The 14,875-nt window shown below is 44.0% G+C and overlaps 2 protein-coding genes and 1 non-coding gene across 4 annotated transcripts; all 3 read left to right on the top strand.

The window, feature by feature from the left end:
* The first annotated feature begins 228 nt into the window (after positions 1-228).
* LOC136752457 (heat shock cognate 71 kDa protein) lies at positions 229-5,879 on the top strand. The gene is made up of 9 exons (XM_066707791.1): positions 229-320; positions 1,607-1,816; positions 2,206-2,411; positions 2,522-2,674; positions 2,966-3,521; positions 3,752-3,954; positions 4,230-4,428; positions 4,548-4,780; positions 5,433-5,879. The coding sequence occupies exons 2-9, from the start codon at positions 1,612-1,614 to the stop codon at positions 5,628-5,630; spliced, it is 1,953 nt and encodes a 650-aa protein (XP_066563888.1). The 5' UTR covers positions 229-320; positions 1,607-1,611; the 3' UTR covers positions 5,631-5,879.
* Positions 3,580-3,678, top strand: LOC136760223 (small nucleolar RNA SNORD14). Its single transcript, XR_010820181.1, has one exon. It is a non-coding gene; the product is annotated as a small nucleolar RNA SNORD14 (small nucleolar RNA).
* Positions 5,880-5,977: 98 nt separating the features above from the next.
* LOC136752462 (uncharacterized) lies at positions 5,978-14,646 on the top strand. 2 transcript variants are annotated; one of them, XM_066707805.1, is made up of 7 exons: positions 5,978-7,392; positions 9,745-9,789; positions 11,310-11,412; positions 12,439-12,762; positions 13,316-13,597; positions 13,878-14,012; positions 14,260-14,646. In XM_066707805.1, exons 3-7 carry the CDS (start codon positions 11,355-11,357, stop codon positions 14,379-14,381), a joined length of 921 nt encoding a protein of 306 aa, XP_066563902.1. In that variant the 5' UTR covers positions 5,978-7,392; positions 9,745-9,789; positions 11,310-11,354; the 3' UTR covers positions 14,382-14,646. The 2 variants fall into 2 exon arrangements, with proteins under 2 accessions (XP_066563902.1, XP_066563911.1); XM_066707814.1 differs by lacking the exons at positions 5,978-7,392; positions 9,745-9,789 and adding an exon at positions 9,815-10,030.
* The last annotated feature ends 229 nt before the right edge of the window (positions 14,647-14,875 follow it).

The following is a 14,875-nucleotide window of genomic DNA, read 5'->3' as shown; positions in this document are numbered from 1 at the left end:
GGCTGTGTGTGGGTCCAGAGGGGTCGTCATTGGCCGGTGAGGACGCTGATTGGCTGTGTGTGGGTCCAGAGGCGTCGTCCTTGGCCGGTGAGGATGCTGATTGGCTCTCTGTGGGTCCAGAGGCGTCGTCCTTGGCCGGTGAGGACGCTGATTGGCTGTGTGTGGGTCCAGAGGCGTCGTCCTTGGCCGGTGAGGACGCTGATTGGCTCTCTGTGGGTCCAGAGATGCGGGGGCTGCTACTTAGGAAGATACCGGTTTGCGGGTCGCTCTCAGTGCAGTGCGGAGACGGCTAGAGCATCGCATATTTACATTGAAATCAGGTAATTATATTCGGCACTTAATTACACTGTAGTCAGGTAACCACATCTTCACAATTTTCTTCCCCTTCCAAATGGTCTCCAAAAAAGCTTAGACCATTGTGCAAGAATAGTGGATTTTCGTCTAATCCATGATCTATATGGGGATTTGCACTTCATCTCGGGCATCGCTTGTGTGATCGGTGTGTCTGTAGATACAACTGCCAGTTCATGTGTAAATGTTCGGTCTGCTAAATTGTATCAAGCCCGGAGAAACCAAGATACCACCTTTTAAATGTGTTGTGCGGGGGCGTCAGCTGATCTATAGCGGTGGGGTTTTAATAATGCAAGGGTTTCTTCGTGCCTTTTTACGCGGGTCTTTGTCTGATGTTGACGCGGTTTTGATGCAATGCGCTCGCACGGTTCTTGCACCTTCTCGGGTTTGCTGATCTGTGCGATGTCACCTCCATACTGATCCCCTGTAAGTGCCCAGTCCGCCCCAGTTTGAGGTGTAGAGCGGTGCGGGGCTGCGTGCTGCAGTGTAATCCTGGCTTTGTCCTTAGGGGGGTGTGGGGGGTGTACCACGTGTGTAGGTGCAGATGGCCGGGGAGGATCACTAATCGCATTATGTCATTCTGGAACATATTCCACCCCGACCCCCCCGCCATCTGCGGGATGCCGCGCCGCGCATCCTTCAGACGGCAGATGCGCACAATGGAGATCCGCGCCTTTGAGGCTGGAGCGGAGAATCCAGTTTATTCTATCCACTAATGCTCTGGATCCTAATCCCAGTGCTCTTGCTTCCCTTAACCCTTCTCCCTTCAGTGTGTATTGTAGCGTCAGGACTTTCCATCGATAGGGCGGATGCCGCTGTATGTATAGCGTTTTAAATTACTATATAAAATGTATGAATATAGGCGTCCGGCAGTCGCACACTCCCTTTAGTCAGATTACAGCAGTGAACTGACAGTAGCTGTACCGGAGGGATTTGGTGTTTGACCTTCGTGTTATCCTATACAGTTACGCAACGGACATTGGGCTTATTTATATGTACACTATAACGAATTTATATCTTGCCAGATTATTTTTGTTTGTTCTTGCTACACCGACATCTCGAATGAAAGGACAATGTGTTTCTATAATTAGGTTGTGTATTTAATGCATTCTATGCAAGTGCCTTTTAGCATACACTTGGTTTGCTTTGATGTGCATTCTTGCCTGAACGCCTGGTAGTGGGATGCCAACCTTCTCTGAAATACTGCTCACTACCGCCCCTAGAGGTATCATGGAATTTTCTCCCCTCTATACAGAAACCATGTCGAAGGGAACAGCAGTGGGTATTGACCTGGGCACCACCTACTCCTGTGTGGGGGTGTTCCAGCATGGCAAAGTGGAGATCATTGCCAACGACCAGGGCAACAGGACCACGCCCAGCTACGTGGCCTTCACAGACTCTGAGCGTCTGATTGGAGATGCCGCCAAGAACCAGGTGGCCATGAACCCCACCAACACAGTGTTCGGTAAGATAACTAGCTCCTCACATGGCCTAGCAGAGCCTGTGACCTCTTGTTGCTACTGGAACTGTAATTGTATGCCTTTTGAGGTGCATCTAGTAACATTCTTATTTAAATAAAATGCAAGGTAATGAAGCCAATGGCAATCTGCTGTGTTTAATGTGGTGTTTGCTGAGATTCAGTGTATGCTCAATAAAACTGCACCCCTAGTGCTCACTGTGATGAAGTAGATTCCTAAGCCATTCGTAGTAGTTCACCAGAGGCTGAAAGGCCAGAGACGGCCCCAAGTACCTTCCTTGGATGTCTGAGTGAGCACCTAGGTCTTTCCATGAGAAAGTAAATTTAAAATTGTCACTGCTTCAGCTGCTGATTTTTATTTTATTTTTTTCATTCAGATGCCAAGCGCTTAATTGGTCGCAGGTTTGAAGACACCGTAGTTCAGTCTGATATGAAGCACTGGCCATTCAATGTCATCAGTGACAGTGGTCGCCCCAAAGTTGAGGTTGAGTACAAAGGAGAGCTCAAGAACTTCTACCCTGAAGAGATCTCCTCCATGGTCCTGACAAAGATGAAGGAAATTGCAGAGGCGTACTTGGGGAAGGTGAGTGGAGTTGTCTCTAAATTCTAGGTGCTTGAATTCCTATACCTGCAATTGACTCCTCCTGTTCTGCCTTGGTGAAATGTAAAGCATTGTCTAATCTTCTCTTTCAGACTGTAACCAATGCTGTCATTACTGTACCTGCTTACTTCAATGACTCCCAACGTCAGGCCACAAAGGATTCTGGTACCATTGCTGGTCTCAATGTACTGCGCATAATCAATGAACCAACTGCGGCTGCCATTGCCTATGGGTTGGATAAGAAGGTAAGATCAACAACCAAGGCATCCCTTCAGTAGATGGACTAAAGTTGAATGCTGTTCCCGTAGCTTCCCTTCCTGTTACACTTAATATGAAAGTTCGCTGTGATGACGTTGATTCCTAAGCCATTCGTAGTAGTTCACCAGAGGTTGAGACCAAAGATGGCCCCAAGTACCTTCCTTGGATGTCTGAGCGAACACTGCTGCTTCTCCTGAGATTCAAAGCGTGCCCCCGCCCCCCCCTTCTCTCCATACCTGGGGGAAATAATGGTGCTAAAGTACTGGTTTGTTTTGCAGGTGGGCGCAGAGAGGAACGTCCTGATCTTCGATCTTGGCGGCGGCACTTTCGACGTGTCCATCCTGACCATCGAGGATGGGATCTTCGAGGTGAAGTCCACTGCTGGGGACACCCATCTGGGTGGAGAGGACTTTGACAACCGCATGGTCAACCACTTCATTGCAGAGTTCAAGCGCAAGTACAAGAAGGACATCAGCGACAACAAGAGGGCCGTCCGCCGTCTCCGCACCGCCTGCGAGCGGGCAAAGCGCACCCTGTCCTCCAGCACACAGGCCAGCATCGAGATCGACTCCCTGTATGAGGGCATCGACTTCTACACCTCCATCACCAGGGCGCGCTTTGAGGAGCTCAACGCAGACCTGTTCCGTGGCACCCTGGACCCCGTGGAGAAGTCCCTGCGTGATGCCAAGCTGGACAAGGCCCAGATCCACGACATCGTGCTGGTGGGGGGCTCCACCCGTATCCCCAAGATCCAGAAGCTGCTGCAGGACTTCTTCAATGGGAAGGAGCTGAACAAGAGCATCAACCCTGATGAGGCTGTGGCCTACGGAGCAGGTAAATGTCAGGATGTTGGCTGCATGTCCTAGATTTGATCAGTGTTTGTTCCAATGTCTCGCTGTGATGAAGTAGATTCCTAAGCCATTCGTAGTAGTTCACCAGAGGCTGAAAGGCCAAAGATGGCCCCAAGTACCTTCCTTGGATGTCTGAGCGAGAGCACTGCCATGCAGACAGCTGCAGTCCTCCTCTTCCAGGTGTCTGACTCTCTCTCTCTCTCTTCCCTCTAGCTGTCCAGGCCGCTATCCTGTCTGGTGACAAATCTGAGAATGTGCAGGACCTGCTGTTGCTGGACGTCACCCCCCTTTCCCTGGGTATCGAGACAGCCGGCGGTGTCATGACCGTCCTGATCAAGAGGAACACCACCATCCCCACCAAGCAGACCCAGACTTTCACCACCTACTCTGACAACCAGCCCGGTGTGCTGATTCAGGTGGGCAGGGAGGGGCATCCCGGGGCAGATCCAAGCTGAGCTCATTCAGAAGGTTTTCAGTGTTGAGGTCTAATGCTGCTCGCTGTGATGAAGTAGATTCCTAAGCCATTCGTAGTAGTTCACCTGAGGCTGAAAGGCCAGAGACGGCCCCAAGTACCTTCCTTGGATGTCTGAGCGAGCACTTGACCTTCATCTTGCCCACCTGTATTGAAAACCTTAAGCATAATAAACCCTTTTCACTTGATTTTATATTAACTCTTTTATGTGTGGTTCAGGTGTATGAAGGTGAGAGAGCCATGACCAAGGACAACAACCTGCTGGGCAAGTTTGAGCTGACCGGCATCCCCCCGGCTCCCCGTGGCGTTCCTCAGATTGAGGTCACATTCGATATCGACGCCAATGGGATCTTGAATGTCTCTGCAGTTGACAAGAGCACTGGCAAGGAGAACAAGATCACCATCACCAATGATAAAGGTACAGGGCAGGAATCCACATGGAGTTCAACTTTTAAATGCATCAGTGGCTTGATACGTTTTGGTAAATGTATGAATTGTCCTAAAGCTCTTTTTTTAATTCCCCCTCCCCCATAACAGGTCGGTTGAGTAAGGAGGATATTGAGCGCATGGTCCAGGAGGCTGAGAAGTACAAGGCTGAGGATGACGTCCAGCGTGACAAGGTGTCCACAAAGAACTCTCTGGAGTCCTATGCCTTCAACATGAAGTCCACAGTGGAGGATGAGAAGCTGCAGGGCAAGATCAGTGATGAGGACAAACAGAAGATCCTGGAGAAGTGCAATGAGATCATTGGTTGGCTGGACAAGAACCAGGTATGTTCAAAGCCCACACCATATGCAGGGATTAATCTCTGTAAACCTCGAGCCTTGGAATTTTTGCCCTAAAGTCCTTGATCTGTTTCACTGTTCCAATTACTTTTTAGTCTAGAATAGGGCCAGGAATAAAGTCTTGATTTAAAGTCTTGCTACATCAGTGGTAGCCAACCCTGCTCCTAATGAGCCACAATCCTTCAGGTTTTAGAAGTCAATAAAAACCTTTGACAGAGCCCAATGAAATCCATTGTTAACTCTTTGGATATAACAAACATACTCTGGCTGTCTTTGATCAGGGTTGGCTAGCCCTGTACTAGACTTAATATTTTTCCCCATTCCTAGCCTTTGAGATCAGTCTAATTTAAACCATTATTGAGGTTCAGTGCAAAAACAGCTTCACATGGAACAAATCGTCCGACACTGGATTCCTGCAGATCATATCATCATTGCCCTAGTCTGCCTTCAGCAATCAGACTGCAGTTCACACTGTAGGCACTTGGCACTTCAAATCTTTGGTAGGGCAGTGGGAAATCTGTTTTAGCGAGTGAAACCCCTTAGCTTTAAACTTGCATAAATCCTGGATAATCTAGCACAAATTCTGAATCTCTGTTTTGAAACTTTTTGCTTCACCTCAAACTCTCTCCTCTTACAGACGGCGGAGAGGGAAGAGTATGAGCACCAGCAGCAGGAGCTGGAGAAGGTGTGCAACCCCATCATTACCAAGCTGTACCAGAGCGCAGGGGGCATGCCTGGTGGGATGCCTGGCGGGATGCCAGGGGGCTTCCCTGGGGCGGGGGGTGCTCCCTCGGGCGGTGGGTCCTCAGGCCCAACCATTGAGGAGGTGGATTAATTTTAAAACCCCTAATGCAAAAAAACGAAATGCTGTAACCCCACGGACCCAATCTGTAAAGCCAAGGCTGGCCATTGGCTATTCCCTTATTTATTTAAACCCATTTTTAGCTGCTAAGTTTATGTTGCTGAAATTACTTGAATCTTCCAGCTGCTGCAGGTGGCTGGGTAGTTACTGTACTGTATTGAAGCTGGCTAAAGTTGGCTGTACATTTTGAGTCCTGGTGAATTAAAAGGAAAGGAAAACAAACTTCTCTCCTGTGTTTATTTTGTTGGTCTTCTGTACCCGAGTCTAGTATTAATCTGTCACTTGTGCATGTGTAACCCAGATACAATTCTTACAAACTGGAAGCTGTCCTTTTTTTTTTTTTTTTTACTCCCCCAAATTTGATAGGATGGTAACGAGGACTTTTCCACACTTCAATCAATTGACACAGGCACACATGAACATGCAAAGCTTGTATGAATACCTTCACACACAATCCCCTATCACCTCAATCCATGCCTCATGCAATTACATTTTTCACTATGTACATTTTTCACCCCCATGTTAATGGATAGAAGATTTACCTTCATTGTTTTGAATGGAATGCAGATAGGCCTTAATATCTGTTCTACAGATCGATTGGAACAGATTAGCTTACAAAAACCTGCCCACAACCTTTTTTTATTTTGTTGACTTGCCACTTGCTTTTGTGGTAACCGCTGACAGGAGTGCAGATTGACGCTTACAGTATTGTGGGAATGGGGAAGTAGAGCTGTTGTGATTTTGTTGAGAGAATTAAAGTGTGTTGGGGGGATGGGGGAGCAGGACAAAGGCAGGGACTTGGTGATTTCCCAGGGTGAACAGGTTTGTCTGGCAGACATATCAGGTTAGTTTTTAGACTTTTATTTTCGGCTGACCAGTAGATCAGTCCTGCTGCGAGTCAGAATATACACTTTTTCACTGATCATCTCCATTTTAATATTCTGGATTAATATACAATTGGAATAAAGCTTTGTGTAATTTTTATGTAATGCACATTTCACATCAATGTCTGTATAGGTATGACCTAGTGCAGGAAAAAAAAGTCCCCACCGAGGAAAAGTTTTATTCTGATATCATAAAAGTGTTTTCCTTGTGGTTTTAAATCTGTGCTGGAAATTTGTCTCACCTGTTTTGCTTGATAAACAATACATGCCTTACTGTATGTGGGCTACTTTTTCCTAGGACTGCTTTTTATAATTGTGTATGTAGTATTACCAGTATTGTTTGAATACAATGGGCACCACTTTTGGCCACAGGTCGGATGAGTGCTTTTTCATCCTTGTATTTCCTTGACGTATTGAGGTTCAGTCTATATTTTCCCATAATAGGCTTCAGCTGTAAGCTCCCATTGGCAGTATGCAGCGAGTCTTACTGACCCTCTACCCCAACTGCTGTGAAAAACACTTGCCAATTTGTAGCTGCTACTGTGTCTATATGTTTCACATGTAAAAGTAGCCTAGAGGTTCCCAAGGGGCTCAAAACAGTCCCTGAAAACTCCCTGAGATCACTGCAGGAAACAGCTTTTTTATTTTATTACTGTAAGCGTCGTCTCAGCTCTCAGCCGTCCTGGTGAGGAGTGGCATCCAGATTCCTCATCTGAACTGTCATGTTCCTGCCAGGATGGGCAGGAAACAGATCCTGGAGGAGTAAGAGCAGAGTCATACAAACAGTGTACTGTTCATTTGTAGGCAACAATACAGACTGCTAAACCAGGTTCCTGCACAGCTGCTTCAAGGTAATGATCAATTGGCAAATGTCTGATGCGTTTGCCTAAACTGCCTTTCTGTATTCATGTGCTCCATTTCCCTTGCTTTAACTTCTCTTAATATAACTTGAAAATTCTCAACAGTTTCAGTTGTATTTCTTTCCTGTATTACATATTTCCTTTGACAGGATGCTGCCTGGGCCACTTTTTCCTCTGACTTTCTCCTATTAAACCTTTACCTTTCTTTTATTTTTTTAAGTATTAAGTTAACCCTAAACATACCACCTAGGTTTGGGAAGGGTTTGAGTAACAGCATAATTTTAGGCATGCATATTTACAGATATTTGGGTGTCTGTATGCTTTTGTTTCACGGCTGCTGTTTCTGTCAAGCCTTGTGAGAGGGGAATCACCCCAACCATTTCCAAGCCTTCCCTGAAAGACACACAGGGACAACTGATGTTTTTATGAGTGTGTGAGCCGTGAGGTAAGACTGGGAATGGGGATTTGAACACTACACGTTGAAAGCAGAAACAATTTTTATGGTTCATTCTGTGGTTGAAAGTGATGACGAGGGTTTTGTCTGGGGTAGACACGTTACCATACATCCCTTCCCATCCTGTCCTGTTGTGATTAACTTCACTGTGGCCTGTGGGTAGCATTTTAAACCTAGCAAGTGCTTACGTAAGGAGTGTGGAAGTGAGAGAGTGTCATTTATAGCCACTCTGGATTTTAGAGGAAGTAGAGGTAGGCAACACCGGAGTATGAGCACACCGGTCCCACTGCTTTCATCGTAGACTGAGCTCTGATGTGCAGAACAGAACACAGTGATAAAGTGGCCATGGACATGACTGTGCCTGAGATATAAGCACAGCTGTGGACACCACAAGCTAACCAGTAACATGGAAAAGGAAGATATATACATTTTATTTATTTCAATGAGCTTCATTATGGATTCCATGTATACAGAGATGCACGTTGTGTGTGTATGTTAGTAATTATGTGGGGAATTAAAAATGACTATTGAACAGATTGAAATGTTGAAATGAGAAATTGCTTGAAATGAGCACCAATGTTGGCATTGTATTACTGTTAAAACATTACTGAAATCAATCATCTAAATTGCCACTGCGTCGCATGAGACATCAGTGAGTATGTGGGTACGGTGTAGTGTGCATGCAAAGACATGCAATTTAAAAAAAGAAACTTGAAAATAACTGTTGTTGTGTGCATGATGCAGAAATGAACAGATGAACATGTAATCAAACTGCTGATTTCACAGAGAAACCAAAGAGAATCAAGTTCAGTATAGTCCCAGGGCTGGTTTATAAAAAAATAAAAAGTGAGAGTTTGTGTTCCAATAGAATGACAAATATATTGATGATTGTTTACATATTCCTGCTGTTAACCAAGTAGCTGTTAACTGTGCCAAAAATCTGTGGCAATGAGTTTCAGGTTATGACTGAAAATGTAAAAGTCCCATCCAGTTGATTTGGGGCCGTGGCCCATCGTGTGGAGCCACTTCTGTGTAACTGCTTTAATTTTGGCCATTCTCTCAATGCATGTAAGAGAAAAATCAATCCACAAAACCACAGGCCAATGTTTTCGAAACGTGATCTCTGATGTGAGCACGGAAGGAACGGCTACTTCTTACTCCGAAACTGTGGCATGATTTGGAGCACTTACAGCTTTCCCTTCTTCTGGTCTATACCTGATGTTTCAATGTGGAAAAGCTCTTGCATTCCCATTGTGTTATACTGTTCTCCATGTTGACTACACTTAAAACTGGACACTGAGTGTTACGTTTCTCATTCACCTGACATATACACTTCTACAGATCTGGCTGAGTGGTCAGTGTAGTCCAACATCTGGCTCTCATCTCTTCCTGACCTGGTTTCTCTCAATTCTTCATGAAACTAATCAAGTCACTCTGTGCGGTTGCTGTAGCTGTTGGACACCAGATATATACCATTTCTTGACACAGGCTGCCCCAAAAAAGCCCAGCTAGAACAGTGGTGACAGTCATAGGGATTCATCCGTAGCCAGCAGTCTGAGATCAGCGGGTAGGCAGCTCGAACAGGGTACTGAATTACAGTCAGATCAGTCATGTGTCAAAAGGGTAACAATCTGTGCACCTGGGTGCTCTGTGGTAATACGGTGCAGGTGCTCTGAATCTCTGTAGGATTGAATGAAAATTTCCATTCTTACTTCTTTTTTTGTTTCTGTGTTCTGCTTTTCAGCTCAACTTTTTTTGTCATAGCTTTTCAGCCTGTTGCACATTGCGTGAAGAATGTTATCATTTCAGTCAGACCAGTCTTAACACCTACCTCCATTTCTTATTTGTTGTTTCATGCTTTTTTTTTTTTTAATTTTTTTTTTAAACAGTGTCGCAGGGGCCAGTTTTGGCACACGGAGTGCTGCTCTTGTCAGGTGAGTTTTAGAGTACTCAGTTTCAGTTTTCATTCAGCAGCAAGGAAAGCAACTCGAAAAGTGCTTTGGGTTGGTTAATAGTTTTGTTGAAAAGGTAAACAGATTTGATCTCATATATACTGGTAGACATACACTTTTCTTTCCTTAGTATATAAAGGTACCATTTTAAAAACCAAGATCCTCTGTGAACGTGGGAGTTTGTGAATGGATTACACGTTCAATCTAAGCTCTGTGCTGAAAAGTAAGTATTCAATATATTACACTTCTGCTATAGATGGCACAACAGTAAATGGACAGCGACTGAAGAGTAAAACTGTACTTCAGAGTTTTCTGTGTTTAGCAACAGCACTGTTATTTTTATTAATAATTGCATTGTTAAAAATATTACATATTTCTAAATTACACTAGATCTATTTTACATACCATCATACTCAGATACTAACCTTCTCACTTTTGTATACAATATCTGAATTTGCAGGCAGTTTACATTTATTGAATGGTATAGTGGTCATACTTTTCATTATACAAAATAGATTGTGGCTACACAAACCAATATATTTTCACCACATATGTTTAATGTCGATTTCAGATTTCATCTAAAATATGTCATGCAACAAAAAGTATAGCCTAAATTTGAATACTGCTTTTTAAACTGCGAAAAATAAAAAATAAAATTAAGACTTATTGCCTGGGACAATAGCTTTTTAACACAAACCATATAACCATATGGACACAAACCATTTTATTTTACCACAGGTTTGTGTTGGTTACTGATGAACTGCATGTCTTTCCCTGTGTGTCTGTGTAAACAAGGTCACTGTCTCACGGCCTTGCTGTGTTACGGTACTGTGCTATAGTACAACCCTGATACCCAGAGGAACAGAGTCATTTGGGCTTTGTATATTCAATAAGCCCCCTTATATTAAACTTACGTATGCCTTAATTCTCCCCGGTTTCACTGTATATGGGTCTTCCTGAGCAGCTGTCAGGCAGAAACTGAACTTCCGCTCATCACGGGACAGACATGTGGGGCTGTTATCTTTCTCTCCTGTCCGGTCAGCATAAAAGTGCCTGTAGTTTGTAACTTCTCTAAGACTGTTCTTGAGATTGCCTCTTTAACCTCTTCCTTGCAGCTGCTTGTAATAAAAACCTTTGATTGGAAATATATCTCTCTCTCTGGATTTCTACGACTCTTCAGTTACTATGCAATTACTATTTCTAGGCAGGGAGGGTCAACTTAAACTCCAAAATATACATTAATCTAAAATCAAATAATGTATAAATCTATAATATGGCAACGTGTACCTGGCAGGAACTTCTGATGCGTAGTGAGTTTATTTGTTATAACATTAGTTTTCTCATAGATCAAGTTAATTTGCTTTTAATCGAATAAATCCATTGGATACTAATACAAATTAGTAATAGTAGTGGTAATAAACCGGAGGACACTTATTCTATCCTTTTATATATTCAGTTCGCAATTGTTTGTTTAACCTTTCGCTTTGTTAATTCTCTTTCAGATGTTTGTGCCTTGCTGATTTGAGATAGATTGGGACTCGGCACAAATGAAGCCATGCATCTTCACCGTGTGGCTCTCCGTGCTCACCTGTGTGGGTTGCACAGGTAAGCCAGGCTCAGTTTAATAATAGCAGGCTTCAGCAAGTCCGTGCTTGCACAGGGCTCTTTGTTTTGAATTAGGATTTTTCCCACACTTTATTAGATGACAGCTTGCCATGTGTGTTGCAATAACTGTGCCTTTGACAGATTGTTCTCATGGGGCTAGACCATCCAGCGTATCTTGCCTGTAGTATTCCCATGCACCTGCTCTTCGCCGGGTTTCTGTGGTGGCTTCCTGATATTATATGGTGAAATAGGAGCAAAACCCCCCCACGGAATGTCCTGCTGTAGCGAACATGTAGGACTTGCCGATCGTCGTTTATATTGCTTCCTTTTTTTTATCCACACAAAGCCTTTTTATTACACTCTAAATCAGCTGACCAAACAAATCGAAAGAGTTTCCAGTGGGGTTTTGCCAGGAGGATTACCTCACGAGTGCACCAGAAAGCGTGCATTGTACATGTTCATATTAGTACATCTAATATCAACAGCAGTAGGGTTATATTGATCAAGTGTTAAAGCAGTGGTTCACAACCCTGGTCCTTGAGGACTCCTTACCCTGCTAGTTTTTGCTCCAACTGAGCTCCCAATTACTTAATTGAACCCTTAATTGAAGTAATAATTTCCTAAATCAGAGCCTTTTAATTATTTTAACAGGGTTTTACATTAGGTATAAAATTGTATAAGGAACCAACTTTTTATCAGTTACACAATTAAAAAATTGAATGTAAAAAAAAATTACTTCAATTAAGGGTTCAATTAAGTAACTGAGACCTTGGTTGGAACAAAAACCAGCAGGGTAGATGGTACTTCATGACCAGGGTTGAGAAACACTGTGGTAAAGAATATTTTACATTTAAGAAAGCTCTTTGCCTTCCCAGAATTAAAGATTTAGTTTAAGCCCCATCAGTAGAAGCAGCCGATAACAGTGGTCAGAGATGTTCAATGTCTGGGGAACCCACAACTTTAGGAAGTATGCAAAGTGTGTGCCCTGCAGCTCCCTGCCAGTAACAACACTCGTTCCTCTGGCAGACACAGACACCTCAATCAGAGTTGAAAGTGAGCGAGCGGAGGTCTGTGGGGAGCTGGGGAAGTCCGTGCTTCTGTCTGTGAGCTACAACCTGCCCAGGAATAATCTGTTAGATACAGCATGGGAGATGCAAAGCAGCACGTCATACATGAGCATATACCGGGGCTCTAGCACTACGAAAGCCTATCAAGGCAGAGTGGAAGTATTCCCCAACGGCTCCCTGCTGCTGAAAGATCTCAGGTCCTCGGATGAAGCCCGCTACACGTTCAGTGTTGCTCTGAAAAGTGGAGAGGAGCGTGAAGCCACTGTTGATCTCTGCATTGAGGGTATGTATTGGACGCTTGTCATTCTGTATGTCATCAATATAGATGGAAAAATACGCTTTTCCACTACTGGGGATCTGTATGGGAAACTGTGCTGTGAAATGTAGGGGGGCAGTCAAGTGTGTCAAAGTGAACTGACAGAATAGTAATATTCCTCTAATGGAGATCCTCTGACATCCAGTATTGTATTCACCTGAGCACTCAGCTGCTCAGGACAACCACCACCTCCATGTAGTCTCAGGCCAGTAAACTGTGCTGTGTTCAGACTGGGTCTATTGTGCGAGGACAGGTGGGGGGAGGATCAGTGCTGATTGATTGATTATGGTACCTAGGATCACAGCGTAATTAATGAAAATAGCAATGTTTATTTGCTTAAGTCATATGTCATTTAACATTTGTTTGGATTACAAGAACATTATTGGATGATGTCATCTTTTGCCTTCATTTCAACACTTGGCAGTATCAGGGCATTACACCTGCAGACGTGCTGCTCTGGAGTTAGAAAGCAGAGGGAGGATGGAGTTATTTGTCCATTTGTTTCCCTTGTGTACCACAGACCGAGTGCAAAACTTGACAATTGAAAAGATTCCTAACCCCTCCGGCTCCGGGCAGAGTGCGAGGCTGGTGTGCAAGGCACCGAAAGCAAGACACCTGCGTGTGCTGTGGCAGGGAGTCAACTCATCCTCCCAGGTCTGGCGCTCCTTCAGGGATTTTGAGGAGGCCGAGGTCATCGTCATGTCCCAGCACTGTGGAGAGCTTGTCTGTGTAGCTGAAAACAATGTGAGCCACCTGGAGATGCGACACAAGCTGAACAGAATATTGGCCACTTGTGAGAATTGTGAGTTTTGTTTTAATTTACTTTTAGATAGATACATAGATAGATATGTATATATTATCATTGTCCGCCTTTTCTGGGTAAAGGCTTCCTGAAGATGTTTCCAGCATCTCTTCTCCAGGTTACTCCAGCTGCTAGCGCAGAAGTGAAGTAAAGAAGCCAGAAGGGAGGGTGAATACTGACTCAAGGAGTTCATGTCACTGAGAGGGAGGGTTACCTGCTGACAGCTTTGTCACGTTTAAAGCCGAATTAAATTACATCTTTGTCTTATTTTTCTATAAAGGTGAGCTGCAGTGCAACGAAATGGAAAAAACAAGTGAAGTGAGCACCTTGGCAGTTGCTCTGTCTGTGGGTATCCTAGTCCTGCTGATTGCATCTGCCGTGATACTCTGCATCCGTCGCCACAGAACCAAGTGTGGTAAGAGTGAGTGCAGGACAGGATTGACCTGCAGTGATTTTTATCTTTCCATCTATCAATTTTGAAGAATTCACTTTCTTAAATGATCTTGTAATGATTGATCTTGGGTTTATCTTTAGTATGGGTAAAGAAGGGTCACTGCATTGAACCACTAAAATTTGATTTACTCCAAGGTGCTTTATACATCCTCTCAGATTATTATAGTATTTTTAATCATGATAATGAATAACGAATCTCCTCTTTGCAGGGAAAGAGGAGAAAAAAATGGTTGATTCTACACAACAACGTTTACAACAGCCTGGCAAAGACACCAGCACTGGCACGAAACTTGATAATGCCACACAGGAACAGATTGACATGATTTTATAATTCCTAATCTGCATGCATGCTGTTCAGTCAGCCCTCTATATGGAGCAATCTGCCATGTTTTTGTAACGTGTGTATTGTGGGTTGCTCAACAGACTGTTTTATTCTGAAACACTATCTATATATAAATACATATACATGTATGATACCATAATCCAGTTTTGGATGGATAGGTGATATCCCAGCTTCTACTTTATCCCCAAGACAGACAACAACGAAAACCATCATTCTGAGTATTACAAGGAATTTAAAATAATAATGCACGCCACTGTAAGAAGTTGTGAAATTATCCTGTACCTTTTCCATATACCCTATGCAACATTATACAGCGGCGCCCTCTAGCGGTAGGGCACATACACACAAACACACACGCACACACACAAACACACACGCACACACATACACAAACACACACGCACACACACACACACAAACACACACGCACACACAAACACATACACACATACACATACACAAACACAAACACACACACACAT

Source organism: Amia ocellicauda, chromosome 1 (assembly GCF_036373705.1).
Source record: "Amia ocellicauda isolate fAmiCal2 chromosome 1, fAmiCal2.hap1, whole genome shotgun sequence".
Taxonomy (NCBI): Eukaryota; Metazoa; Chordata; class Actinopteri; order Amiiformes; family Amiidae; genus Amia; species Amia ocellicauda.
The sequence above is the reverse complement of the archived record's forward strand: the minus strand, read 5'-3'. Positions and strand labels throughout refer to the sequence as shown.

Excerpts from the sequence above, each read along its gene's own strand:
- LOC136752462 (XM_066707805.1), top strand. The coding sequence starts at position 11,355 with ATGAAGCCATGCATCTTCACCGTGTGGCTCTCCGTGCTCACCTGTGTG. Across the intron at positions 11,413-12,438 it reads CACCTGTGTGGGTTGCACAG|ACACAGACACCTCAATCAGA; the intron begins GTAAGCCAGGCT and ends TTCCTCTGGCAG. Across the intron at positions 13,598-13,877 it reads ATTGGCCACTTGTGAGAATT|GTGAGCTGCAGTGCAACGAA; the intron begins GTGAGTTTTGTT and ends TTTTCTATAAAG.
- LOC136752457 (XM_066707791.1), top strand. The coding sequence starts at position 1,612 with ATGTCGAAGGGAACAGCAGTGGGTATTGACCTGGGCACCACCTACTCC. Across the intron at positions 3,522-3,751 it reads GGCTGTGGCCTACGGAGCAG|CTGTCCAGGCCGCTATCCTG; the intron begins GTAAATGTCAGG and ends TCTTCCCTCTAG. Across the intron at positions 4,781-5,432 it reads GTTGGCTGGACAAGAACCAG|ACGGCGGAGAGGGAAGAGTA; the intron begins GTATGTTCAAAG and ends CTCCTCTTACAG.